Source organism: Emys orbicularis, chromosome 2 (genome assembly GCF_028017835.1).
Source record: "Emys orbicularis isolate rEmyOrb1 chromosome 2, rEmyOrb1.hap1, whole genome shotgun sequence".
NCBI classification, from domain to species: Eukaryota; Metazoa; Chordata; order Testudines; family Emydidae; genus Emys; species Emys orbicularis.
In genome coordinates, this window is record NC_088684.1 from 141,767,418 (window position 1) to 141,795,285 (window position 27,868).

At 46.7% G+C, this 27,868-nt stretch overlaps 3 protein-coding genes and 1 non-coding gene across 4 annotated transcripts; 1 reads left to right on the forward strand and 3 right to left on the reverse strand.

Annotated features, from left to right (window-relative positions):
• Window positions 1-273: 273 nt before the first annotated feature.
• On the reverse strand, window positions 274-344 carry TRNAG-CCC (transfer RNA glycine (anticodon CCC)). Its single transcript has one exon. It is a non-coding gene; the product is annotated as a tRNA-Gly (tRNA).
• Window positions 345-3,476: 3,132 nt separating this feature from the next.
• PCYOX1 (prenylcysteine oxidase 1) lies at window positions 3,477-14,036 on the forward strand. Its single transcript, XM_065399505.1, has 6 exons — window positions 3,477-3,600; window positions 8,808-9,014; window positions 11,029-11,203; window positions 12,177-12,388; window positions 12,822-12,974; window positions 13,378-14,036. The coding sequence occupies exons 1-6, from the start codon at window positions 3,477-3,479 to the stop codon at window positions 14,034-14,036; spliced, it is 1,530 nt and encodes a 509-aa protein (XP_065255577.1).
• A 4,883-nt stretch (window positions 14,037-18,919) lies between these two features.
• Window positions 18,920-21,019, reverse strand: SNRPG (small nuclear ribonucleoprotein polypeptide G). The gene is made up of 4 exons (XM_065399258.1): window positions 20,886-21,019; window positions 20,272-20,294; window positions 19,499-19,623; window positions 18,920-19,115 (listed from the first exon to the last, which is right to left on the reverse strand). Exons 1-4 carry the CDS (start codon window positions 20,915-20,917, stop codon window positions 19,065-19,067), a joined length of 231 nt encoding a protein of 76 aa, XP_065255330.1. The 5' UTR covers window positions 20,918-21,019; the 3' UTR covers window positions 18,920-19,064.
• Window positions 21,020-22,294: 1,275 nt separating this feature from the next.
• On the reverse strand, window positions 22,295-27,113 carry FAM136A (family with sequence similarity 136 member A). Its single transcript, XM_065398654.1, has 3 exons — window positions 26,965-27,113; window positions 26,250-26,390; window positions 22,295-24,502 (listed from the first exon to the last, which is right to left on the reverse strand). Exons 1-3 carry the CDS (start codon window positions 27,049-27,051, stop codon window positions 24,314-24,316), a joined length of 417 nt encoding a protein of 138 aa, XP_065254726.1. The 5' UTR covers window positions 27,052-27,113; the 3' UTR covers window positions 22,295-24,313.
• Between the last annotated feature and the right edge of the window lie 755 nt (window positions 27,114-27,868).

Here is a 27,868-nt window from a genome sequence, read left to right on the forward strand (position 1 = left end):
TTACTAACCTCTGAGGCCCCTCCGCCGGCTCCGGCATCAGCTACCCCATGCGCGCTGCATTATACGTTAGCCCTCTCCTTCCGCCGGTTTCTTTTCTCTCCGCCTTCCCTCAGCGCATGCGCACTACCGTCCGGTGGTGGTTCCTTTCTTTGCAGTCTCCTAAATGTTACCGCAACCCCCTTCCCCCATTCGCGGCGGTGCGCTGCTATGGCTGGCTCCTCTGCTGCTATAGTTAAGCTATGGGGGGGAAGAGAGGGTGTAAAAAAAATGTCGTGCGCCGCCCGGGAATCGAACCCGGGTCGCAAGAATGGGAATCTTGCATGATACCACTACACCAGCGGCGCGGATGAAAAACTTGCCTGGCCGCAGCACTCATGAGCTTTACAAAACAGAAGAGATGTGAAATTATGCACACAATCTAATTCTGTGGTACCTACTGATGGTATCCACATAGATCTATGTGTGTATGTAATACAGGCACCTTGTCTGTGCCTGTACTTGCACACGTGTGTTCACATGCCTTACAAACACTAATAAACAGTGCCTATATGCAAATTCATCATACAGTATTAGGTATAACATACACGTGCATTGCCCATAATTATAATTCTATACAGTATGAACATGCATTAGATCAGCTATTTACGTAGCAAATGTTCCCATATGCAAATGCAGAATTATATATATGCATTGTGTAGAATTGTGCATAAAAGGCACAAACGTTAAAGCTGTGCATGTGTGTACAAATGCATAACTGGCATTGCATATTCACATGTATGCAACTGTATATTTGCAAGCAAACAGATTATACTGAATTCCATACAATATTCACATGTATAGAATTATAATTACAAAAACATCCATTGCAGATATTTATGTACAGAAATAAACATGCAAATGGTAGAATATTACATATTAAAATGTAAATGCACATCATATTTCATTATATATTCAAAGGCACATGTAAGATCTAATGAAAATGTAGAAGTATATCTACAAATGCATTGTATGATATATTCCTATTTATCAATATATTAATAAAGTATTATTTTCCTATGTATGTAGAAATATATCTGATATCTGTTAACATAGAGGCATATATAACACACACACACAGAGCCCTAATCCTGGAAAGATACACACATATGCTTAGCGTTATTTACTGCATATAATGTTAAACAAGTGTGTACATCTTTGCAGGATTGGGGCCTATATAGGTATGAAAATATGAAGATTATATGTGCATAGACACTGGAAATTTTCAAACATTATATTTAATAATGTATAACATTTAGGCAGATATTTTTAATATATTTATTTTATTTCATCCTGTTCTTTCTACAGGAGTTGTAGGCCCAGATCCACAAGGCTGTTAACTTGTGGACCCTACTGTCATGGCATCTAGGTGCTTCACACAATTTAAAAACACGCACCATATATACCAACTATGCAAGATACAAATATACATAAATATATTCATATATAAATGCAAATATATAAAAAAAAAACCCACCACATTTAGTTAAGACAACAGTTCTTCAGAGCTTGGCACTCAACCCAATTAGGTTCTGTGTGGAAAACTATCAGGATGTTTATAGCACAATAGCCACATAATCATGAATCCTGCATTCTCTCCCCTATCTTTCCTCTGCTACATCAACCCCTGGGGCCAGATCTTCAGTTTGTGTAAATTGTGGGAATACTCCAGATGTGAATCTGGCCCTGATGCTTATTTGGAGAGGGTGCCTGAAGGTACATATATGTTGGAGGTATTTACCTCCTGGAATATTTGAAGCTGGAACAAAACTCCCATATGTAGCATGAAGGGGATGCAGAAACCCCTACGTGCTTGCTCTACTATGTCTTTCCTGCACCACCTCACCATGACTCCTAAATGCAGTAACCCTCTCTCTGTCCTGCGTGATTTTCACCCTATAGACCTGATTCTGCAAACTATTCCATACCAATGGACTCCTGAACCTGTGCAGTGTGCTCTATTGACTTAAGTGGAACTCTGTGCCAGTGTAAAGAGGCACTTGTGTAGATTCAATTGCAGGACTGGAACCTTGAAAGTAAAAAAAGTAAAATAATTTTTGCAAACAGCTGCAGCCAGGTCTATCTGGCTCTGACAAGCTCTTCTTTTCAGAAGAAGTTAGCATAACGGACATAATAGTGAGGATAACAAAGCACTCCTGACTCATTCCTCGATTAACAACAAAAAGTGTCTTCACTATCCTGGAATTAGTGTTCTCTGGCTCAAACAGATTATCACTGAGAACACAAATCTGTTTGTGATTGTGAAAAACAAGATTTTACCTTTAAAAAAAAAATCTTTTCAAAGCCTATGTAAGTGTTTTTCTCTGTTCAACAAAAACGTTGGTTTTATTTTTTCTTAAAAATCAAGTAATTGCCAGCCACCTAGCACTAGGGGCAACCCCCCCAAAGGGAAAACAACAGCATGTGCATATGATGAGTTGAGGTACCCCAGTAGTTCTCAAACTTTTGTACTGGTGACCAATGTTCCCTCTAATTTTTGACAGTCCGTGTGCACAAAAAATTTCTTCTGTGCAAATTTTTGACAGGCCATGTGTGCAAAAAATTTCTTCTGTGCAAATTTTTGTGCTTCTGTGCAAATTTTTGTGCACGCGCTGTTTCGCCATGTGCGTGGTGTTTAGGATTTGTGTGTGCGCGCACACGTGCACAGCTTAGAGGGAACAGTGCTGGTGACCCCTTTCACATAGCAAGTCTCTGAGTGCAATCCCCTCCTTATAAATTAAAAACACTTTTTTATATATTGAACACCATTAGAAACGCTGGATACAAAGCGGTGTTTGGGGTGGAGGCGAACAGCTCGTGACCCCCTGAGGGGTCCTGACCACCAGTTTGAGAACCCCTGAGGTACACCCTGGGACCACACTACGCTGCTAATGCACCTCAGTCCTGACCTGGAGGGACTTCCCCCGAGAGGCTAGTCCAGTCTCCCCAATTTATTCAATCCTGAGCTCCTCTGTTGAGGCTGCCAAAAAGGATGAGTTAGGATCAATGCTAGTGAGTTATTTTGGGGACAGGGACACCTGCTCACTGGGAAAAGCCAGACACCCACCTATGTCACCCATCAGATGAGAAAAAAAAAAACCCCAAACTTTAGTTCCCTACCAGCCAAGGGCTGGAATTCAAGTCCTCACCAGGCACAAGGGCCAGACACTGCGGTGATGGGTGTGCGCTAGGTACACTCTGAACAGGTTGTTACCCATCCAAGTGGGGCAAACACACTGTAGTCAGGCTCAGGCTGGGGGCTCCCTGGGATGCCCACTCATGGGACGTTTAGGGGCTTCCCCCTGCCCTCTACTCATCCCTTCCCTAGGTCCCGCTGTCTTCCCGGCTCTCTCGCCTCCGCCCATAGGAAATCCTCCCCCACACCGGGCATCTCCCCTAGCCCAGCCCCCGCCAGCTGGGCGCCGCCTCCCGAGCACCTGATGGGATTCCTGCCCGGAGCGAGCATGCGGGCCCGGCTGCCTGCGCCCCTGCTCCTGCTCCTCGCCTCCCTCTGGCGGGGGGCGCCGGGGGCCAGCGAGCTGCGCTACCCGCCCGGCAAGATAGGTACTGGGGGGCGGAGAGAGGCTTGGGGCCCAGCTGCGGGGAAGAGGGGTGGAGGGTTCGGGGGGGTTCAGGAAGGCTGGGGCCCAGCTGCAGGGGAGAGGGGTACAGGGGCTCTGGGGTGGGGGGTTCAGGGAGGCTGGTGCCCAGCTGCTGGGGAGGGGCAGGGGGCGGGGCTCTGGGGTGGGGGGGGGGGTGTTCAGGGAGGCTGGGGCCCAGCTGCAGGGGAGAGGGATACAGGGGATCTGGGAGGCTGGGGCTCAGTTGCTGGGGAGAGGGGTTCTGAGGTGGGGGGTTCAGGGAGGATGGAGGGTGTGGGGGCAGGGGCTCTGGGGTGGGGGTGAGGGGAGGCTGGGGGGAGGGGCAGGTCAATCCCTAGGTTTGGGAGACTGCTGGTTCTGTGGCACAGTTGCTGGTGAGAGGGGTGGAGAGATGGGTCTGGGGCACAGTTACTGGGCGGAGGGGGGCAAGGATAAGGAGTCTGGGGACAAGCTGCCAGGGAGAGGGGAAGGGGGTGACTGGGACATCTGGGGTAAGAGGGCAGGAGATGGACCTGGAGCAACTGGCTCAGGATGGGAACCAGTGCGGTAACTGGGAAGAGCAGAGCAGTGTGTCGGTTTAGTCACTCCTCACTTAATGCTTTATCTAGGGTCCGTCTGCCCCCTGGGCCGCTCTGGCAGTGGCACTCTATAAGAAGCAGATAATGGCCCTTAATCTTGTTCTCTCCCTCCTGCTCACAACTCCCCTTTATGGTCTGCAACCTGCATATGGAAATAGCAGTGCCAGATGCTTGTGCCTTACTTGATCCCCCTCAGAACATATTTTTTTAAAGCAAACCCAACAGTTAAGCAAAACAGACCATTTCCATTTCTAATAATTGTAAGATGTTTAAAAATATAGATTAATTATTATTGGAGACGTGCCTGATGTTTGGGATAGTTTGGAGCCATGGTTTTGTTTCAGCTCACTAAAATCCTATAAGTAGCCACAAAGTTCAGGAAACTCTCCAGTGTTCATAGACCCTTGAATTTCCGTGTTTGGCGTAGGTCTGTCTGTAACAAAAACCTAAGTGAAACCTCTGATATTGACTGGATGTCTAGTTTTAAAGTTTGTGAGACTCTGTTACTGAGCTTTAAAATACTTCCTGGATTCATAGTTGTTTATTAGTTTCTTTGCCCTTTGGAGTCTATGTTCTCAATAGTTTCCCACCAAACACACAAACTTTGAAGAAACGAGTCTTGTGTCTCTGGTGCCTTGCACCTTGTGCAGTCATTTGCCCCAGTGCAAGGTGGTGGAACGTACTACCCTTCTGGTGTGGTAGCATTTTACACTCACTTTGCATGTTTTTATGGTGGTGCAGATGACAACTGCCGAAGGAGCAAGACAGTGCAGGCCCAGGATGTAATTATGGAGCCTAGCTGATTGAGTTGAATAAACCAGTATTGGTGGTATTGCCTGTTGCAGACACTGTCTACACTTAAAACATTACAGTGGCACAGCTGCAGTGCTTCTTTGTAGACACTCACTACAGTGACGGGAAGGGTTCTCCCATCACTGTAGTTAATCAACATCCCCAAGAGGTGGTAGTCTCTACCTAGCACTGTCTATGCTGGGATTTAGGTAGGTTTAATTACATCTCTCAGGATGAGAATTTTTCAGATCGCTGAGTGATGTAGCTCAACTGACCTAACTTTCTAGTGTAGACCAGCCCTTAGAGAGTGACCTGAGAACAGCTGAGTATGTATTCATAGAATCATAGAATATGAGGGTTGGAAGGGACCTCAGGAGGTCATCTAGTCCAACCCTCTGCTCAAAGCAAGACCAATCCCCAACTAAATCATCCCAGCCAGGGCTTTATCAAGCCTGACCTTAAAACCATCTAAGGAAGGAGATTCCACCACCTCCCTAGGTAACCCATTCCAGTGCTTCACCACCCTCCTAGTGAAAAAGTTTTTCCTAATATCCAACCTAAATCTCCCCCACTGCAACTTGAGACCATTAGACTGTTCTTAGTGGTACCAGATGACAAAACAAAGAGTAGATTAGGGGCGGGCAAACTTTTTGGCCTGAGGGCCACATCGGGTTTCTGAAATTGTATGGAGGGCCGGTTAGGGGAGGCTGTCCAGTATCTCCCCCCCCCCCCCCCGCTGCTTCTCGCCCCCTGACAGCCCACATCCAACCCACCAACCCACCCTGTTCCCTGACGCCCCCCCCCCCCCGGGACCCCTGCCCCATCCGCCAGTCCCCTGACTGCCCCCTGCTGCCCCATCCAACCCCTCCTCTCATTCCTGACTGCCCCCCCCGGGGCCTCTGCTCCCATTCACCCTGACTGCCTCCTGCCGCCCCATCCAACCCCCCCTCCTTCCTGACTGCTCCCCAGGGACCCCTGCCCACATTCAACCCCCCTGTTCCCTGCCCTCTGACCGCCCCACCCCCTATCCGCAGCCCGCCCCCTGACCACCACCCCGAACTCCTCTGCCCTCTATCGAACCCCCCCTGCTCCCTGTCCCCTTACAGGCTGGCTACAGGCAGACGCGCCGCCCGGCTGGAGCCAGCCACGCCACCACGCAGCACAGAGCACCGGGTCAGGCCGCGGCTCTGCAAGAGCCCCGCCACCCAGAGCATTGTGCCGGCGGCGTAGTGAGCTGAGATGGAGGGCGAGGGGGAACAGCAGGGGGCGAGCCTCCCGGGCCAGGAGCTCAGGGGCTGGACAGGAGGGTCCCGTGGGCTGTAGTTTGCCCACCTCTATTTTGGATCCATCCTCTTTGGAACCGCCTTTCAGGTAGTTGAAAGCAGCTCTCAAATCCCCCCTCGTTCTTCTTTTCTGCAGACTAAATAATCCTAGTTCCCTCAGCCTCTCCTCATAAATCATGTGCTCCAGCCCTTAATAATTTTTGTTGCCCTCTGCTGGACTCTTTCCAATTTTTCCACAGCGTTCTTGTAGTGTGGGGACCAAAACTGGACACAGTACTCCAGATGAGGCTTCACCAATGCCGAATAGAGGGGAATGATCACGTCCCTCGATCAGCTGGCAATGCTCCTACTTATACAGCCCAAAATGCCGTTTGCTATCTTGGCAACAAGGGCACACTGTTGACTCATAGCCAGCTTCTCGTCCACTGTAACACCTAGGTCCTTTTCTGCAGAACTGCTGCCTAGCCACTCGGTCCCTAGTCTGTAGCAGTGCATGGGATTCTTCCGTCCTAAGTGCAGGACTCTGCACTTGTCCTTGTTGAACCTCATCAGATTTCTTTTGGCCCAATCCTCTAATTTGTCTAGGTCCCTCTGTATCCTCTCTCTACCCTCCAGCATACCACTCCTCCCAGTTTAGTGTCATCTGCAAACTTGCTGAGGTTGCAATCCACGCCATCCTCCAGATCATTAATGAAGATATTGAACAAAACCGGCCCCAGGACCGACCCTTGGGGCACTCCGCTTGATACCAGCTGCCAACTAGACACAGAGCCATTGATCACTACCCATTGAGCCCGATGATCTAGCCACTTTTCTATCCACCTTATACTAATACCTCCTACAACGTATCGATGTGTTGTCTCCTGAATAATCTGTGGGCTTGTCTACATTTAAAATGCTACAGCAGCGCAACTACACGGCTGCACCTGCACTGCGACACTACCTATGCTGCTGGGAGGGGTTCTCCTGTCAGCACAGGTAATCCACCTCCCCGAGAGGTAGAATTCTTTCAGCGACGTAACGCTGTCTACACTGGGATTAGGTTGGTATAGCTACATTTCTAAGGGGTGTAGATTTTTCACACCCCTGAGAGACGTTGTTACACTGATATAAAAGCCTAGTGTAGACCAGGCCTGAGTGTTTTTTTTTTTTCTTTTTCTGTCATTCATTTGCAAATGAGGCTACACAATCCACATCCCGAAGAGATGGTAGTCTCTACCTAGCACTGTCTATGCTGGGATTTAGGTAGGCTTATACACGTTTATCTAAGGTATTTAATTTATCTGGTCCCCATTACTGCCATCTGAGTGCCTCAATCTGTACTGTATTTATCCTCATCATGCCCCGGTGAGATGGGGAGAACAGCACTGTCCTGTTGTACGGATGGGGAACTGAGGCCTGGTCTACAGTGGAAAGCGATACTTCCGCCAGGGGTGTGAAAAAACCACACCCCTGACCAATGTAGTTATGCTGACATAACTCCAGTGTAGCTGGAGCTCTGTCAACAGAAGGGGACTTCTGTCGACAGAGCTAACTTCATTCAGGGAGGGGGTGGCCTTATACTGACAGGAAAACCCTTTCTCTTAGTGGAGCCTGCATCTACTCTGGGGGGGGCTATATTGGCATAGCTATGCTGACATAGCTACACAGATATAGTCTCTGTAGTATGGGGATACCTTGAGAAACACTGAGAGCCTAAGGTCCAGGAAGTTAGGAGCCTAAATACCTTTGTGGATCTGGGCCTAAGCAACTTGCCCATGTCCATCAAGTGCTTGCAAGTCCCTCATCTTGCTACCATAAATGATAAATATGAATTACTAATTGTTGCTGCAAGTCCTGCCCTGCAGCAAAATTTGCCAACATTCCTGGAATGCTGAACCAGCTACGTGACACACCAGTTACGTTACATACAGGATACATGTTACCATGTGGATGTGAGCAACTCATAATCTTTGGGCTTGTCTTGAAATGCTATAGGGGCACAGCTGCGCCACTGTAGCACTTCAGTGCAGACACTACTTCTGCCAATGGGAGGGGATCTCCCATCAGTAGAAGCAATCCACGTCCCGGGAGAGGCGGTAGCTAGGTCGATGGAAGAATTTGCTACATTGGGGGTAGGTTGGTGTAACTGCGCGACTCACGGATGTGGATTTTTCCCACCCCTGAGTGACATAGTTAAGTTGACTAATTCTCTAGCGTAGACCAGGCCTTTGGAGTGGTTTCCTGCTTCTCTCAAATTAATGTTCAGCTGAAGGGTTGTGGCTTTCAATAATTTAGGGTGGGATTTTCAAAAGCACAAAAGAGATTTAAGAGCCCAAGTCACGTAGGCGCTTTTGAAAATTCTACCCTCAAAATGAAAACTCCATCTCTATAGTCCCAACAATAGAGACAGCACTGGAGGAAGAGAGCCACAATTGACACTAGCAGGAGGGCTGCCTGAATTCAGAGACTTGGGACGTGTCTGTGGAAATTAACTAAAGTGGGGAAAATAACTTCCTTTTAAAATGTATTTTCAGCTGTTATCGGAGCTGGTATTGGGGGCACCTCAGCAGCCTATTTTCTACGCCAGAAGTTTGGGAAAGACGTACGGATTGACGTGTTTGAGAGAGGGATGGTGGGGGGCCGTTTGGCTACTATAAACGTGGAAGGAAAAGACTATGAAGCAGGAGGGTCCATCATCCATCCTCTTAACCTACATATGAAGCATTTCGTCAAGGAGCTAGGTATGTGTCTTTTTCCTAAGGAGCAGAAGTCACTGGGCTCATTTCTCCACTCACACCAATGCAAATAAGGAGGAACATCAATTTAAGTCAATGGCTTTACATTGGTATACATGAAAGGACAATCCATCAGGCTGCTGTGACATACTGGGGTGCAATCCAGACCAGTGGAGGGCTGTGTCACCCCTGCCTTCTAACCTGGAGTGCCTTGCAATGTCTTGCTGATGTAGCCTCCAACCCGGACTACTCACAAACAGCCTTCCAGCATGCAGGTCACTCCCAGATGTGTTTGTGTAATTGCAGCCTGCCAGTCACACGCTGGCTCTCACCAGCCTTGGTTATACTGCAGGGTGATCCCAACACACTCCCAGTCCTGGATTTCCCCTCAGAAATGTATGTCTTGTACTGTCCCGTTCTCTCCTGGACAGTCCAAATATACTAAGTCTGTTAATCCTTTAAGGGAATAGTATACACTAGCCTATTATCTTAGAGTTACCTGGACACTTTAACTTAAACACACTGGAAAAAACAATAAAACAAGATTATTAACTACCAAGAGAGAGATTTTGAGTACAAGTAATGAGGCATAAAAGTTACAAAGGTTACAAGAAAAATTAAGATAAAATGCTTTCTAGTGCCTAATTTAACAAACGCTTTGGATTCAAGTAAAGTTTCTTGCCATATGCTTCAAAGAGTTTTATTGACCAAACTCTTTGGGTCAGGACTCCTCCCACAGAGTCCAAAGGCTGTTTCCTTTCTCTTCTCGGGTGCAGAGAATGAGGTGGGCAAAAGTGTGTTTGCTTTTTATAGTTTCAGCCCCCTCTTGAAAAACATTTTCAGCTGAGAACCAGGAGACAAAGTGTGTGGAAGGATGGTCTCTGCTGGTCTTTTTCACTTATGTGAGCTTTCTTTATTTTCTTGTTTCTCCCCTTCTTCTGGAGGTCTCTGTTTACTGCTTAAATGCAAATTAAGACAAGCATACACTCCTTTGTTCAAGACAGGTCCCTTTGACCAGTTTGGTGCTACGTGAGTCTAAACATGTATTTTTAACATCATACAGGGGAAATATATAACTTTCTGCAGGAAGTTCAGGGGACAGGACTAGATAACCTCTCGAGGTCCCTTCCAGTCCTATGATTCTAAGTTGTTACACACATTTTACCATGACATTACTGATCCGCAAGTAAAGAGTTTTCAAATGATACCTCACAAGGCATATCTTGTACAAAGATTATTACAATAGTGTGTATAATGTGAACCCAGGGGTGTATTCGTTACATCTGCCCAACTAACAAAACTTATTAGAGTCAGTTTGGTGACTGTTATAAACAAACAAATCATGTGTATTACTCATGATTTTATTTTAGAGGGTTGGGCCGCTTGATTTTTGTTTCTAGGCTTTTTGCAAGATCCCTCTGTTCCTTCTAAGTGTTTAGGTGCTCTTGACTAAATGGGATGACCACAGCAAAATATCTAAGATATATTGTAACAAATCCATGAACTTCCTGGTTATTGCTATACTGTATACCACAGCCACTCTGAATTTTAAAGCTAGACAGAGACTAGAACTCAGAGCTTCTTGATTCAAAGCCCAGGTTCATAGTGCTTGAGCTGAAAGGGAATCTCTGTTAGCACCTCAGGGCCTGTTTGAATAGCTTTGATTCTCTCCACTCAAGGACAATACTGAACATACACACTATCCTGCTCATTACGTTATTTACTTGAGTTGAAATAATCCTGGTATAATCTTAGAGGAAGTCATTTCAAACTCCTGCACTCTTGGGGCGCCACTCACATTTTTCAGAGCCAGCTTTGCTGCTAAGATTTGTAAAAGGAAATAATAAAAATCTAGAGACAGTGTGAACTGATAAGTCTAAATTATCGCACTTGTCACTGCTTATAATGATGCATCTTTTATGCTTCCTGAAGCAGTACAGTGCAATAGATAGACCTGATCCTTTTTAAATTATGCCAGCAGGCCCTGTTAGTTTATGGCAGATATTTCTTTCCTTTGCAGGACTTTCTGTTCCTGAGAACCGACATGGCCTTCTGGGCATTTACAATGGAGATGAATTTGTATTTGAGGAGAGTAGCTGGTACATTATCAATATTCTGAAACTTCTGTGGCATTATGGATTCAATCCTCTGCGAATGAACATGTGGGTGGAAGACGTCTTGGACAAGTTTATGAGGTAATGATGTAAAGCCTGAACTAAATTAATTCTCCTGCTGGAGTGATTAAAAACTGGTAGGTACTATCTATGATGATGAATGCTGTGGAAACATTTAATAAAGAAGTGGCGGTTGAGTTTTCTTTTTCTTGACCCTCTTTCTGTTTCTCTTCTGTGAGCTTCTTGGGTCTTTTTTCCTATGAGTGTATGTCGCAATATGGCTAGGGCAACCCAGGATTCATTCCTCATGGCAGTGGGGTGATCTCTAAAAGTAGTTTTTGTTGCCTGCCCTTTTACTTTGTAAACTGTTCTAATTAAAACAGGATTACCGTTTAAACAGTGCTACTTTGTAGTAGTAAGCACAAACACAGCAATCACCACTTGTACATTGTACAATGTAAACCAGACAATATAACTTTGAGTGAAAGGAGTCATCAGTACAATTTGCCCTAACGTAGTGTGTCCATCACACTGGCATTTGGGTGCATAAAACACAGAAACAGGCGTAAATTTATAACTGCCTGCAGTGAGCAAAAAGTACCCACCCACTTGGAAAGAAGTCAGGAAACTTATGAAAAGACCCAAAAGGGCTTTGTTTTAGATGTTAGGCTATGGTTTGGCTGGCAAGATGAGCCTTGTCCCTTGTTTCTGAAGGTTAAGAGATTCTGATGGTCCCATTGAGAATCCCTTGTCTCCAGTTCCCAAGAATGCCCCTCCAAGGACTATCAGCACGAACACTACAGCTGATCTCAGTTGTCAGGAGGGAGCAGTGGGACAGAAGACAGAATCTAAAATGGTCAGACCCTTCCGCATACTGGTCTTTACAGAGAAAAACAAAAAAACTGGAACTGCATTCAGAAATTTTGCTATTTCTGTAAATGTTTTTCATTTACAGTAAGTCAGTGACTGCAAATCAATTGTTCTGTGCTAATCTGTATAGTCCAGATTAGTCTTTTATTAATTGATTTATATGTCTCTCTCCTTTTGGATAAAGAATCTACCGTTATCAGTCTCATGACTACTCCTTCAGCAGCACGGAGGGCTTGCTTCATGCACTCGGAGGGAATGACTTTATCCAGATGCTGAATCGGACCATTGATGAGACTATGCAGAAGGCTGGCTTCTCCCAGAAGTTTATCTATGAGGTGGTTACTCCAATCATGAGAGTCAATTACGGCCAAGGTGCCAACATTAATGGGTTTGTAGGTGCGTGTTTAATTGTCTTCCATACTTACATAGTTCTGTTTCTGCTGGCAGATGAAGCTGTCATTAAAGGGCTGGGTGTTGTTGCCTCTGTTGTGCTATAGTGAAAACTCTGGCTTCATTTTTAGGATTCTTGCTCCCTAGACATGGGTAGGCTTTGAAGGCGATGCATTCAACCTTAAGGAAAGGGGGATTACTTCTGTTGCTCAACAGTATCTTCGCTCACTGTGATATTCTGATAGGAAAGCAAATTGTTCAGTAGCTGTTTGGTTCCATTATTTTTAGCAAGTTTTGTGTGTCACTTTCCTAGCGACCTATAGTTTTCTTAGCTCCATTTTACTATTCCAGCCCTGAGTGAAGATCAGTCTCCCCTGCTTAATTCAGTGAATGGGATGTTAGAACAGTGTGTTTGGAATTTCATTCTCTTCCCTGGCAGGCGCGGTGTCTTTGGCAGGTGCTGACTCTGGACTTTGGTCAGTAAAAGGTGGCAACAAACTTGTCTGCACTGGCCTTCTTTATGCTTCCAAAGCACAACTTATCTCTGGCACAGTTATCTCTATAGAGGAGAGAACGCGGCCCAAACGCACAGGTGAGGTGCACTCGCTTTCTTTGGACTTAAGAGGAAAAGGCTTTAAAACTAAAGATCGGCATATGCTGAAACATTTGGATGCCCATCTCAAGAGCCCTGGTATTCAGGTCACTACATATATATAAGGCCCGTCTGATTTTTTAGGCCCCTTATGAGTCAAATTGGGCACCCAAAAATCACTAGTCTGAAAGACCTGTTCTAAATTACGTCAATAAAGGATCCGGTGTGCAACATGTGACGCAAAAGTTTAGTCCAATAAGGGAAAATTCCCCCCACTCTCTCCCCACCTCCCCCCCACCCCCAAAAAAATCTAGTTTACAAAAGCATTAACCCAAAAAAATACACTCATGTCCTGTTGCCAGGAGGATTCTGCATTTTCTTAAATATTATTTTTTTTCCCCAGGAGGTACGGTTAAGCTGTATGAAGTGAACTACAACTCTGCATCAGGGTCAGCTACAGACATGTACGATATAGTTCTTATTGCTACACCACTGAATCGTAAAATGTCCAACATCACCTTCCGGAACTTTAACCCGCCTCTTGCACAGTTCTCAGACCGTTACCATCAGATGGTGGCAACTTTTGTTCACGGGCGCATAAATGCATCCTTCTTCGGCTACAAGGACCCATCCCGCTTTCATTTAGCGGGCATTTTCACAACAGAAAATCCCAACCTATTTATCGACAGCATAGGTGTTGTGTCTCCTGTCCAAAACACACACGAGGAAGTGAAGCAACCCTTGGGACCTGCCGTTTGGAAAGTGTTCTCGAAAGAACCTCTCACCAAGGAGCAGATGAATTTGCTTTTCTCATCCTACGACTCTGTGAAAGAGAAGAAGTGGCTGGCTTACCCACACTACAGTCTCCCAAAGAAATGCCCGCCTATAATCCTGCATGATAGAATATACTACCTTAATGGCATAGAATGGGCGGCAAGTGCCATGGAAATGAGCGCAGTTGCCGCCAAAAATGCAGCCCTCCTGTCTTACCATCGCTGGTATGGAAACGTGGACATGATCGACCAGGAGGACTTAAATGAGAAACTCAAAACAGAACTGTGAGTTTTACCCAGGTATGAGCGGCAAATCCCTGTGGCTGATGAGTCTAGATTGCCCAGTGAGGGCCAGAGGAAATTGATCATGGTATTGATCAAATGCTACATCTTTCTGGCCCACCTTACTGTTAAAAATGAATATATGGCAATATTTTCCCCTCTAACCTGATACAGTTATCACAAGTGTTACCTATCACAATAGTGAAGGTGGAAACATTCCAGAGAGGTGTAGGATTTTTAAATTGCTCCTTCCCCTATGTATTCTGACCCCAGCTCAGGAAAGCACTTAAGCATGTGCTAAAGCCCATCCCTATTCAAGATAAGCACTTAAGCAAGTATTTAAAGTTAAGCATGTGCTTAAGTGCAGTCCTGAATAGGAATACATTCCTGGATCAGGACCTGTTTATGTACAATCACTTAGGCCCCGATCTTGTTGACAGGTAAGCATGTGGTTAAGTATTTGCAGGAAAAGGCCTTAGTGTCTCCTGTGGTGTGACGGAAACTCTTAAATATAGGAAAAAGGCAGAGGGATGTGGAGCCAGGTGTAATATATTAAAGTAATTTTATTTTAAAAATTGACAAAATCAAATTCTGAAACTAGCCTGTAAGAGGCTGTCTGGTCCCATGTTATTGGCTCACTTCATTTCCAACTGCTAACCTTTAAGCCCAGTACAAATTAATTCCATGGTTTCCTAATATAGTATCAGCTTTCCATTTTAAGCAATTGCTTTTGTTGCCACAGGGGTCTTATGTGAGTAGAAAGAGGCAATGCTCTACCATCTGAAAAGGTTTTGAGAGCCCTTTTACTAGATTTGACTTTGCTTCTTTTAAGTAAAATAATTTTTAATTGGTTTTAAAGGGGTTTTCTGTATTTAGTTTTAAAGTGTGGAGCAGTCTGGGTGCATGTTCTGTAATATTGATTTTTTCCCCCCATTCTCCTTCTAGCTTTATTGTAATCTTAGGAGCCAAATCTGTAAAACAAATAAAAGGAAGTTCTTCTTCACACAGCCAACCTGTGGAACTCCTTGCCTGAGGAGGTTGTGAAGGCTAGGACTATAACAGGGTTTAAAAGAGAACTAGATACATTCATGGAGGTTAAGTCCATTAATGGCTATTAGCCAGGATGGGTAAGGAATGGTGTCCCTAGCCTCTGTTTGTCAGAGGGTGGAGATGGACGGCAGGAGAGAGATCACTTGATTATTGCCTCTTAGGTTCACTCCCTCTGGGGCACCTAGCATTGGCCACTATCGGTAGACAGGATACTGGGCTGGATGGACCTTTGGTCTGACCCAATATGGCTGTTCTTATGTTCTAGTGTTAGGTTCTACGGTAGAGAACCTGAATATAATTTGGATAACAGTGAATGTGGCTTCTTCCCAGCTGAAGTTAATATACAGCTTTGAAAAAGGCCATAAGTCATGGGATCACAAGGAACTGCATTTGTATTTTTTAAAGTTTGGTTATTCATACATTGGAATCTTACCTTTTTTTTGACAATCTCCGTACAGAGTACTTGTCTGACATGGCATGTATTAACAATACTGTACTTTATTTTAAAGCATGCTTTTCAGGTGAGTGAATACAGGGGGTATTTAACAGGAGAAAGAAATAAATTTTTTTATAGAGGGCTACAGTAGGAGCATGGGAGATGGTGTGAATGCTACACATGATGATAAACACATTAATGCAACAGAATCCTAACTAGTCACAGTGGTTGAGAGACACCAGAAATGTTATGAAAGTCAGCAGTCAATAAAATCACAAAGACATGCCAGCTATGCAGTAAAAAGGGAGATCCAAATAATTTTGGGATTTTACTTTGTAAATTGGGGGGGGGGGTCCTTGTTTCTTTTGATTGCACACCTTGTGTAAATTCTGTTGCTTGTAAGACATAGGGCACTGAGGCCATATTTTTACAAGTGAGGTGTAGCAGTGTTGGGACTCACCACCCAGCGCCTCTTGCTGGTCACCCTCAGGAATTAGCTCAGTCCAGTGGAGCGCCCTCTCCTGGTGGTGTCCCGTCCGTTGTCTCGCCCTCAATTGGCGTGTGGACCCGCGTTGCTCCCAACTCGCGGCATCCTCTTTGAGCCACTGCCCTCCAGCAGTGCCCCTTAGTCCCTCCTCGCCCCATTCCGGGGGGGGTGTCAATCAGCTGTCCCTCTGCACCCCGGCCAATGTGGGCAACTGCACCCCCAAAGTCACACCCCTCTTGGCAGAGGGTTGGGGCAGCCCAAGACGGCCACTCCCGTCGGCCAGGCGTAAGGCAAGGAGGATCGGGGGGGACCCAGGCCCGCCCACTACTCTAGGTCCCAACCCAGGGACTCTCTAGTGGCAGCCATCCTGCCCTCCTTCTCGCCCTCCATCTGTCCACGTCCCTGGGCCACTTCCCCTTCGGCCCCTTGCATGGGCCAGGCCCTTCCCCTCTAGAAGGCCTGGGACAGACTGACTGCTCGCTCCCTGAGCAGCCTTTTTATAGGGCTGAACCTGGCCCTGATTGGCTGCCAATAAGTCCTTTTCTGATTGGCTGTTCGCCTGCGCAGGCCCACTGGCCTGCTGCAGCCCCCTCTAACATGAGGGTGGGGCAGACGCCCCACTACATGAGGCTAATTTAAATGTTTTAATTCTTGATAGTTTTACAGCTTACACAGACTGATCAAGCACAGTAAATCTAACACGTCTTAACTAAATCTTATTTGCTTTAAATACCAGAGCTCCAGAGAGGTTATGAAATGTTTGCAGAAATACGTGGTTGTCAGTGGTCAGTTTTTTTTAAAAATCAGGCTGCTTTAACCAATTAGTGAGCTGAAGTCCTACAAGTAGTTTAAAGAGTGATACTCAATACTCAGCATACATTTTTATGGTTTTTTTACTTGTAGCTCTACCTGCTGTCTAATTTCAACAGAAATTCAAGGTACCTAATGAAGGACTGTTAATTTGGGGGGGGAGGGGGGGGAAATCACATTTGATTGAAACTTTATTAGCTATAAAAGCTAAGGTGACTAAATAAAATATTTTGTTTTCAGTTTTACTTTGTGATTTAATAGTATTTCACCTATCCCCAGGCAATGTCTTGCTGAATAGACATCAGCAAGGAAACAGAAGCCCTCCACCCCCCTCTCTTTTTAAAGGAATCTTTTAAAGGTGCTTATCAAAAGGGAATTTTGTTTAAAAAAAAATTGATAATGTTTTTAATTCGGGGCTATGTTAGTTTGTAAAATTAAAGCTTTATGGAAATACTTCATTTGTCCTTAGATTTTTTTCACTAACACCTGTTCTTCAACCATTAACTAGTCCCAATAGCTTTCAATCTTTGCAACAGTAATAACCTGAAACTGACTGGGCTCTTGAGCTTGCAAACGCTTATGGATGTGATTAGGCCCAGGCCCATTGACTTCTCATAAGACTACCTTCCCCTGTTTATGCCCCATTTAGCACTTGCATTTCATTCCGTAATCTGTGCTTTTAAAACTCAATATTACTAAGCTGCAGTGTTATTAGCAGCATAAGTAAAGCCTTCCAACTGAATTTTCTATGTTTAAAGGTAATTAAATATAAACATTTCCTCTGAGACAAACTACCAGAGTAGAGGATGATATTGAGAAGCAAGCTGCATCAGGGGCTTGATCATCCTTTAAACAGTAGATGCATATCCTGGGAAGATTAGGTTGTTTCCATGAGTCATGTCTGTGCCTGCTAATCTACTGTGGAGAAAAGTGTAAAGCCACAGAACCTTCATACCAGAATATTTATGTTCATGCTAGTTATTGATAGTTTAATCTTTTGAAGATCCTTAGGACTGGCATATTCTTTCTTCAGCATTTTTAAGTCCGTTTCCAGTAGCAGTAGACCATATGTCTGTGCAAGTGATTCAGCTATAATGGAACAAGTTTTGATTTTTGCATAATTAAATAGGTGCACCTATTTGTAAAGCAAAAGGTGGGGCAAATGCGTCAGCCAAACCCTAGCATATTAAAGGATTTCATTGTTTGAGATGTTTTGCACCACAGTAGCAAAATTGAACTATGAATCACATGTCCAGAGGCCAAATTACCTGCTGCTGTAACTCGACTAGCTATAAATGTTAGTTCACATAAGGAGGAAACAGCTCACTGTGCAGGAGTTCATCTATTATACTGTGCTAGAGTTGTTCACTATGGTAAATACACTGCTGTTTGACTATCAGAACCAGCTGGAATGGTTTGAACACCAGAAACATCACAATGGAGTAGTAGTATTACCACTACACAAGCCAAACCATGTTTACTGTTTTTGATTTCCCAGGAGCCAGACGCACCCAGCTCATGTAGTAATCACTGAAGGTGAACCCGGAGGCTTTACTGGAAAGGCGGAGAGTCTCTGGGCTTTTTCACATCCCCTCCGAACTCCACCAGCTGGACTTGTGACCGGACCAGGATAGCCTAAATCCTTTAGGCCATCCTTCCCCAGCCCCCGGATAAGGAAAAAAATTAGTAATTCAGTACCTTTCTGCCCTAAAGCCATTTAAAAATAGGCCAAAATAGATGGGAAAGAGGCAGATTGAAATTCACAGTGCTACTAGTAACAACGTAGGAAAAGATTCACAGTCCAGATTCTGGCTCTTTTCTGCTGTGAAGACTGGAGACCTGTTCCTAGATATTTTTCACTTGAAATAATGGAGAGGAAAGATAAAAAGTCTCTAGTCATGCTGACCTAAAAGCTTGTGTATTAATAAAATGGTCAAATAAAAAAAGTATAGCTCACCTATTGTACTACCACAGAAATATAAATCAACACAAGTCTCTTACTTACTTCTGTTGCACTCAAGAGCCAAGACTTCCTGGAATATGCACAAGATACTTCGGCAGGCAACTGGCACCAGTTTTAAGAAGAAGTTAAATTAATTTACTCAAGTTATGTTAACCATTACAAAATTTATTTAACAAAAATAAGTTTACATGAGGAATGTACAGTTCCTGAAGAATCCTCATTAGTTAGCAATACAGCTGGCGTTAAGGGGAGGTTTATCACAGCTCTAGGCAGGAGTTCACTGCTTAATCTATACTCGTTCCAAGGCTTCTAACATGATGATGCTGTTTCCTCTTATTACCTAAAAATAAGGAATATAAAAAGATTAGAATTCTATAACAACGAATGTGGTTTAGCAGAACTAGAGATGGGACAAAGATCAGGAGTATTTAATACTACCAAAAAAACCCAGCTAGGAAGCTGTCTACAGCATGTATATTTCTCCAGATTAGCTCTTCTAGAAAAACGAACAGCAATTAACTTTGACCCATAAACCGCCCAGAGATTATTCAGTGACAGATATGGTGTGGACTAGCTAGTTTCCTAGAATTCACCTGGTTCAGAAAATAGTGCTCATCACCACGACGGGTGGGGACTGGGGAAAGAGAGAGTCTGAAATAAAGACCCCCCTCTAAAAATGTTTCAACCCATACCATCCAATAGGGGTGAAAACTCTATACTTACCACCATCCCTATAGTGTTCTGTTGTCCACCTTGTGCCATCTCCACACACTCGTCTATCACTAGATTCATGAAGGGGTCAAACCCTCGCAATATCCCTTGGACATGCCGGCCACCATTTAACTTCACTAGAAGAAATATTTGATAAATAATAATAATAATAATTAAAAAAAAAGTTACCGGCATGCAGCTGTAGTACTTAGCTTTCTTGGTTACAAAGTGTTACCTTTGAGACCGGAGCTTTAGAACCATCTTTTAATGCTATGACAGTTTGAAACACTATTTAGTCATACTGCATGTGAACGGCCCATTGCTTACTAGAACTAGTATTCCCCATACCACAGGCTTCATATGCAAAAATGCAGTATAATAACAAGGAAGTCTGGATGGTGGTCGATATTAGCAGACCGTGGTCTGATATTATCACGTATAATATCCCTCAAAATGCAGGAGTAAAGTTACATTAAGGCTTCGTAGTGGTTAGGCATTTAGTGTGCTAGTGACCACTGTTCTGATGTGTTCCTGTTATCCGTGGGGAATGTTTTTGTACCATCCTTGATATCAGGATGTGTTTGCGCGAGTACACTGACTAGCACGTCTTAGGAATGTGTACTTCTGCAATATCAGCCCTGTTCTTGCCGGATTCTGTGAGCAGGTCTTGCCTCATACCAGGCCTCTAATACAAGGGCTTATGTCTCAGGCTCTCTTCCTACTACAATGGGAACTTTAAAATGACAGTGATGCTTAGAATAAATCTAGGCACATAAATAACTCACGTGATAGCTTCTTGTCCATGAATCTGAAAGCATAAGGGGGAGGAGGGAGAGAGAGACACACATTAATGGGGCAGAAAGATGGTACGAGTTAATGTAAAACACGAACAGCCTGGCCCATAGGCCCTCTCCCTGGCATCCCATTGGTTTGTACGCAGGTGTCAAGCCATGGGCAATGTATGAGCTCAGTGCGGTGTTCGCTGGGCATGTTACCACTGCACTGCAGCCAGCCTGACCAAGGGCAAACAGCCAGTTGCAGCTCTACATGTATTGGGGTGGGGGGACGCCTCTGGGGCACCCAGGCTAATGTTACCCAGAATTGAGCGGGGGGGGGGCTGGTCCCTACGCATGTGCCCCTTGCCAAGGTGGATGGGGCGGGGCTGCCCCAGGGCCCTACCCGAGGTGGCACCACGTGCCCAGCACGGGGGGAAGGGGTTATTTCCCACCCCGCGCAGAGAGAGAGGCCCCGCTGGTCAGCGCAGTGCATGCCGGGACGCTGGGGGAGTAGGTAATAAAGGTGGGTCCTACTGAAATTATGGCCCGGGGGCTACCCCCGCTGGCTCCACATCCCCCCCGCCCCGGGGCGGCGATCCCCGCTTTCCCCCGGCCGCACTCACTTCTTCAGCTCGGGCGGGTGCGCTTTACTCATGGTGCTGCCTCAGTCCACCACAACCGCCTGACGCTCCTCCGCGCGGATCCAGTTCTGGCGTCACCGCGTCCGCGGCTCAGCAACCAATCAGGGATTACGCCAAGGCCGCGTACTTAACCCCTTTCAGCCAATCAACAGTAACGCCGGGAACGCATGCGTATGACTTAAAAATCACTTAAACCAACCAGCGTGATCGCCGTTACATTCTGCGGGTGACCTCACTGACCCAACAGCCAATGCGGGCCGTGCCGCTTCCTCCCCTCCCTCCCGGCAGCGCCACAGCGAGGGCACGTGACTCACTTCCCCCGTATTCCTCAGAATAGAGGCTTTATCTACTTAGTGGCAGCTCGGGAGCAACATAGTTGCAGAAGGCACCTTGACAGCAGATGATGACAAAGCCAATTCACCACACGGAGCCGTCAGCAGCGGTCTTGCCATTGCACCATAAACACTGAAGCACCAAAAATATTGATGCGCGGCTCCCCACGGCAATACGACCCTGCTTGTAGTATTTAGCTGCTCACCTACAGCAGCTTACATTGGAGCCAGAGCAGCCCAAACGCAGGAGGTTTGGATCGTCTAATTTAAAACGTTACAAAATCCAAATGCCAATTCGGGTTTCAAACACGTCCAAAATGTGGATCTTGCTCCGATTTAGAGGTGACTGGAAACCAATCAGAAATTTCAATGCAGGAGAAGCCTTTGCTGCCACCCCTTTCCCCCCACTTTCCCTGTCTTGTCTATTTCGATTGTAAGCTCGTTGGGGAAGGGACTCTCCACTATTCTGTTTGCAAAGCCCCTAGCACAGGGGTCAGCAACCTTTCAGAAGTGGTGTGCCGAGTCTTCATTTATTCACTCTAATTTAAGGTTTCGTGTGCCAGTAATACACGTTAACGTTTTTAGAAGGTCTCTTTCTATAAGTCTATAATATATAACTAAACTATTGTTGTATGTAAAGTAAATAAGGTTTTTAAAATGTTTAAGAAGCTTCCTTTAAAATTAAATTAAAATGCAGAGTCCCCCGGACCGGCAGCCAGGACACGGGCAGTGTCAGTGCCACTGAAAATCAGCTCGCGTGCCGCCTTTGGCATGCGTGCCATAGGTTGCCTACCCCTGCCCCAGCACGATGGAGCTCCATTTTGCATTGCTCCCCCTAGGCACTAAACATGATTACTAATAAGGTTGCCCTTTGGTTCCCAAGCAGCGAGTTGGAACTAGAGCTGTTTTAAATGTTAGCAGTGAAACCCACTGGCTACAGCTATAATACAAAATGAAGAGTTCAAGAGAGGAAAACACACTAGAACATATAAAATCAAAATCTAGCACTTCTCACAATGAAGCCATGACGAGCCTTGGCGTAAGTAAAAATACAGAGGAGTTGTCATCTAAAATTTATTTTTGAATCAAACTTTTAGAAAATAAATCAATTTTTAAAAGGACAGAACAAAATGGTTGTGTTCATTATAGCTGTTCCTGAGAAGGTACAGACAGGTCATTCAGCTCACAATAAATAGAACCATCCTAAGATACTTGCTACAGTGTCTCCAGCCACAAGGACAGGACAAGGTGGTGGTGCTGCTGTTTACTGGATGTCATTTCCCCTTTTTAGTTTGGTGGTGATCATCTCTGTATTGTGCTCATTTACCTTGAGGACCACAGATTTCAGAACTGCCTCCTCCTGTAGCTGAGTAGTTCCACATCTGAGGCAGCCAGTAATACTGCTCCATGACTAATGGAGCGCATTAACCTTGCCCCAGCATTCAAGCCAACCTCCTCTGCATTGCTCCCTGTCCCTGCTGCTCCAGGGAAGAACAAGGTCTGAAATCGACCTCAAGCCTGCACTGCAACATGCTGCAGAATCTGATTGTGCATTTACGCTGCTGTAAATCCATTACTTTAGCAGAGAAACTCCTGCTTTATACCAGGATGAGGGAGAACAGAGACAGGCTCTCCTTGTGTTTAATTAGGAATATCAGGTCAAAAAGGAGGAGAGAATCCACCTAATAAAACCTTCAGTGGTTGTTTTGCAGAGGCTCAGGTGAGGACAGTTATTTATGCCACACTGCATGGAACAATGTACCTGGTATAACTCTTAATGATAGACTTCAGGCCCAACGCTGCTATTCCTTACCCCACTATAAATCAGGAGTAACGCCACTAAAGCCAATAGTCATACTGGTGTAAAACCAGCAGGAGTGGATCATTAAGTGGCATTGGCCATTCCTTTCCAACACACCATGCTACTTCTCGTGACTCATCGGCGCTGAATGACCTTGCTCTCTTAGTAGAATTAGACACTGCAGGGTTGGTGGCCTGATGAGATCAGAGGAAGTCAAGGGGCTGATTCTCCACTCAGTCACACTGGGTTTACACACAGGCATATCTCCATTTATTCCAGTGGAATTACTCCTGATTTATACCAGTGTGAGTGGCAGTAGAGGCCAAAGATGTTTTAACTGCACAGACTTGACCTACCAATGCAAAAATATTCTCCCTGACTACTTCGTGTCTCCTGGTGGAAGAAACATTGTAAGAGAAACAGACTGATTATCTAATACATTGCATACACTCCCTTTTCAACTGTTCCTTCCAACAGCAAAAGGCACCTGCACTAGAGGGACAAGGGGAACCTGTCAGTGCTAGACAATAAGTTCTGCAGATATGAGAGCAGCTGAGGAGAAATTCCTGTCCCCCTGTTCACAACAGCCTGGAGAACAAGTGAGGCAGGGACACTGGACATTTGAACTCTAGGGCATCAATTCAAACCCAACCCAGTGATAGTTTCACTTCAAATCCTCCTAGCCCCTCACATCACCACCATGAAAAGGACACGGAGACTGGACTTTTGGAGCCAGATCCTCAGTGGGTTTACACTGGCACAGCTCCACTGACACTAACGGAGCTACACTGATTTACATCTGCTGAGAACCTGGCCCTTAACTCCTGCAGGGCACTATTGAGGCATATTGGTTAGGCAGCACTGGGGAAGCTTGCATTGCTGTTATACCTTCTTAGGGATATAGGCCCTTCAGGCTCCAGGCCTGTTAAACTGGTGCCTTCCAGCAGCTCTACATTCACGAGGGACGTCAAGGTCAGTGGAGGACACTGCTATTATTAGCATGATCTGTATATACACTAACCATTAATCCTTTGAGGACTGGGGCAAAGTCACTAGTCTGTCCTCTCCACAACTGGTGACACTCCTCAAATCAGCCCCAGACCACCAAGCCCTTAAACCAAACCAGCTCTTGAATGGACCACTGCAATACTTGGAAAATACAAAATCACCCTTGTCATCCATTTCCTTCCTCAATTTCCAACACGAATCTCCGTGTGCACGTCTCTCTTTTAATAGGAACTACACGTCTCCCTCTCTCCCCCCAAACAGACACAGCTTTATTGTGCAATGGCTGTCAGAGTCTCCTTCATTTTCTTGGTCATGCTGGGGATGAGATGCACGTGATCGTCCACGCACTTCGTCACGCAGCTCTCCAGCTGTTGTTTCACCTGCTGCTCCTTGCTCCCTGAATCCAGGGAATCTTTGGCTTTGTCATTACAGTGCATCGTGCAGCGAGCCAAACGGTCCTGCAAACGAGAATTCCGGACAGTTAGAGTTCATGCAGCTAAGAGCAAAATGCATTGGGTGGTGGAGTGGCTGGACAAATGAGCTCTTAGCCTGCCATCTAAGAAGTGGAGGTCATGCCTTTGGACACAGAACAAAATTATTTCTAATGGAGGGGATGGATGGCAGAAGAATGAAGCTTGCTGCGGGCTGGAAGTTTATCACCATTTGCAATGAGACCTCCAAACTCATTTTACTTAGGTTATCCAACAACTATCAGAGGCTATGCGGTGGTCTACATGCAATAAGTCGGGCAGGGTGTCTCAGCCTAGCTCATTGATTCAAGGCCAGAAGGGACCATTGTGATCATCTAGTCTGATCTCCTGTACTACACAGGCCAGAGAATGCCCCAAAATAATTCCTAGAGCAGACCTTTCTGCAAAACATCCAATCCTGATTTAAAATCGTCAGTGATCCATCAAAACCCTTGGTAAGTTGTTCCAGTGGTTAATTACTCTCACTGTTCCACGTGGCTAGCAGTTTACATGGAGACCAAGGACTGAATGATGTGCATTTGACACAGGGCATTTCACCTCTAGGTCATCAGTATTAACCAAACTCAGGTCGGTAGCAGCTTAGAGATGTTGCAATGGCTGCATGATGCTCTATGGGAAATATGCTTGGTGGGTCTCAGCCCAGTTCCTAGTAGGCATCTCCCCTGCATAAAAAAAGCTGTACCTAGGGTGACCAGTTGTCCCGATTTTATAGGGACAGTCCTGATTTTGGGGTCTTTTTCTTATATAGGCTCCTATTACCCCCCACCCCCTGTCCCGATTTTTCACATTTGCTGTCTGGTCACCCTAGCTGTACCACTGCTGGGACCCCTACTGAGATTCTCAGGAGAGAGGCCCTTGCAGATCACATTGTTCTATGACCCCAAAATGCCATCCTTCTGAAGCAGGACGGAGTCAAATTCAGTAGTGTGGCAAAGAGAGAAAGGACGGTCCTGTCGTTAAAACATGGGAGACCTGAGTATAAGTCCCTGCTTGGCCACAGACGTCCTGTGTGATCTTGGGCGAAGGACTCTGTGTGCCTCAGTTCCCAATCTGTAAACTGAGACCAGCACTGCCCTACCTCCCAGGGTGTTGTGAAGGGAATGTGTGAACAGACTGGGAGGCTCTGAGATACAATGGTAACGGGGGCCATCAAAATACCTCAGATAGATCAAAGCTTTCCCTCTGCCCACTCCATAGGTGCTCCAAGGACTCCCGCCTGCTCCAGCCTCCCTGCTTTCAGACTAGCACCTTTCACCAGCACTAGAACTGGAGCACTGAAAAAAAAAATCTATCCTAACGAGACACGTTCTCTTTGCAGGAGGTTCTCCTTCCTGATGACCTGAGCTTTCAAGCCTTGTGCTGCATAATGAGCCTGGATTTAACACAGAGCAGAACCTTGAGGATCCAATACCCCCCTCCCTCACAGCTTTCTCTTCTCCAAAATGAGATGCGCCGTTCATGTTACCAACTCTCTGCTTGGGTGCGTCCCCTTTTGTCCAGGTTACTTTTGCAACGTGGTTTGGCACAGCACTGACTCGCCCCACATCCCAAACCCGTCCACATCCACGGCAAACCTCTGCACACGGCTTGAGACTAAACCGGGAGAAGATTCCATGGGGAGTTGGGGCCCAGTAGACCGCCACTGTTGATGCTATTTCCCTATGGCACGTCAGTGCTAACCCGCTCCGGGGTCCATCGGTCACCTTCTCCGCACCTGAAACCTCTCCAGCTCTTTGGTGACGAAGGCCTGGGCCTGGGCCAGGGGCGCGTGGCAGCGCTCGATGCAATGGTGCACCTGCTGCATGGAGGCCGTGTCATTCTCGCAGCAGTCGGCGCTGCACCGAAACATGTTACCCTGCAAAGAGCGGGAAAGAACGCTGGCTGGGATCGGGCTGCGGGCTCCGTGGCACCAGAGGCTGGGCTTTTCCAAAGCTATTGCCTGTAGCAACGCGCATCTGAACCCCTCACTCCCAATACACATACCCTATCCAGTGGGGGCCCTGGGCATATAGTGCAGACCTCCCAACCAGACTTGTCTGGCTTTGACACCCAACTCTCCTTGAGCATAGCACTGACCCACCCACCCACCTACCCCAATCCGGTGAGGGGCCCAGATCCCTGCTCACACACTTCAGCAGGCCAGGGGGCACAGTTCACTGACCCCTTCCCCCAGGGTCCCTCTACATACACACACACACACGGGGGGGGGGGCAGGCTCACTGGTTTCCTCCCCCCATTACCAGAGGGGGCCAGCCCCCCAGGGCAGGCATGGCAATGGGTCAGAGAGCAGGGTGCTAATGGGGGCTGTTGGGGAGAGAGGAGCAGGTAGATGTGGGGGGCAGTAAATGGGGGAGGTGCTGGGGCGGGCAACAGAGAAGGGGGGCCGGAGAGGGACCAGTAGGGACCCCAGCTCCTCCCCTCCCCGTTACCTGCATCTTCCGGATGTTCTCCCGCTCCAGCCCCTGCACCATGTTGTCGATGGCCTCCTGCATCCTGCTCTGCTGAGCCTCGGCCATACCGCCCGCCCAGCAGCGCCCACATGGGCCAGAGGACACCGGCCGCCCCCTGCGTTCACTTCCGGGTCAGCGCAGCCCGGCGCTTCCGAGGGGGCGGAGGGTCCCTGGCTGGGGGGAACAGCGGCCTCTGGTGCCCGGCTGAGGGCATTGCAAGCCTGGGATCCCCCCGTCTGCCTCCGCTGAGAGACTCGCTCACCCACTGGCTATACATCACCAGCACGTCTCGTGTCACACTCGTGCTCAGCCACGTGGATAGATAGATAGAGGGGGTGTATGAGGATAGATAGATAGATAGATAGATAGATGGGGAGGATGGGTAGATAGATAGATCGAGGGGGTGGACAGACAGATGAGGAGTGTCTGGGGATAGAGAGAAGGAAAGGACAGAGATGGCAGGAAGATTTGATCCCATCTGATCCCATCCAGTAGAGAGCAGCGGTGCACAAGCCAGCCAATTATAGTGTAGAGGCAGGGGACAGGGAGAGGGTTGGATGGGTCGGGAGTTCTGGGGGGGCTGTCGGGGTGGGGGGAGGGAGAGGGATCAGAGCAGTCAGGGGACAAGGAGCAGGGGGAGGGTTGGATGAGGTGGGAGTCCTGGGGGTCTGTCTGGGGGCAGGGGTGTGCATAAGGGTTGGGGCAGCCAGGGGACAGGTAGGGGGGCAGTTAGGGTGGGGGGGTCTCAGGAGGGGGCAGTCAGGGGACAAGGAGCAGGGAGGCTTAGGTAGGGGGTGGGATCCTGGGGGGGCAGTTAGGGGCAGGAGTCCCAGGAGGGGGCAGTCGGGGACAAGGAGCGGGGGGGGAGAGGGGTTGGAGGTTC

Excerpts from the sequence above, each read along its gene's own strand:
- PCYOX1 (XM_065399505.1), top strand. The coding sequence starts at position 3,477 with ATGGGATTCCTGCCCGGAGCGAGCATGCGGGCCCGGCTGCCTGCGCCC. Across the intron at positions 9,015-11,028 it reads GCATTTCGTCAAGGAGCTAG|GACTTTCTGTTCCTGAGAAC; the intron begins GTATGTGTCTTT and ends TTTCCTTTGCAG. Across the intron at positions 12,389-12,821 it reads CAACATTAATGGGTTTGTAG|GCGCGGTGTCTTTGGCAGGT; the intron begins GTGCGTGTTTAA and ends CTTCCCTGGCAG.
- SNRPG (XM_065399258.1), bottom strand. The coding sequence starts at position 20,917 with ATGAGTAAAGCGCACCCGCCCGAGCTGAAGAA. Across the intron at positions 20,295-20,885 it reads CACCCGCCCGAGCTGAAGAA|ATTCATGGACAAGAAGCTAT; the intron begins GTGAGTGCGGCC and ends TTATGCTTTCAG. Across the intron at positions 19,116-19,498 it reads AGAACACTATAGGGATGGTG|GTAATAAGAGGAAACAGCAT; the intron begins GTAAGTATAGAG and ends CCTTATTTTTAG.
- FAM136A (XM_065398654.1), bottom strand. The coding sequence starts at position 27,051 with ATGGCCGAGGCTCAGCAGAGCAGGATGCAGGAGGCCATCGACAACATG. Across the intron at positions 26,391-26,964 it reads AGAACATCCGGAAGATGCAG|GGTAACATGTTTCGGTGCAG; the intron begins GTAACGGGGAGG and ends CGCTCTTTGCAG. Across the intron at positions 24,503-26,249 it reads AAGAGCTGGAGAGGTTTCAG|GACCGTTTGGCTCGCTGCAC; the intron begins GTGCGGAGAAGG and ends TCTCGTTTGCAG.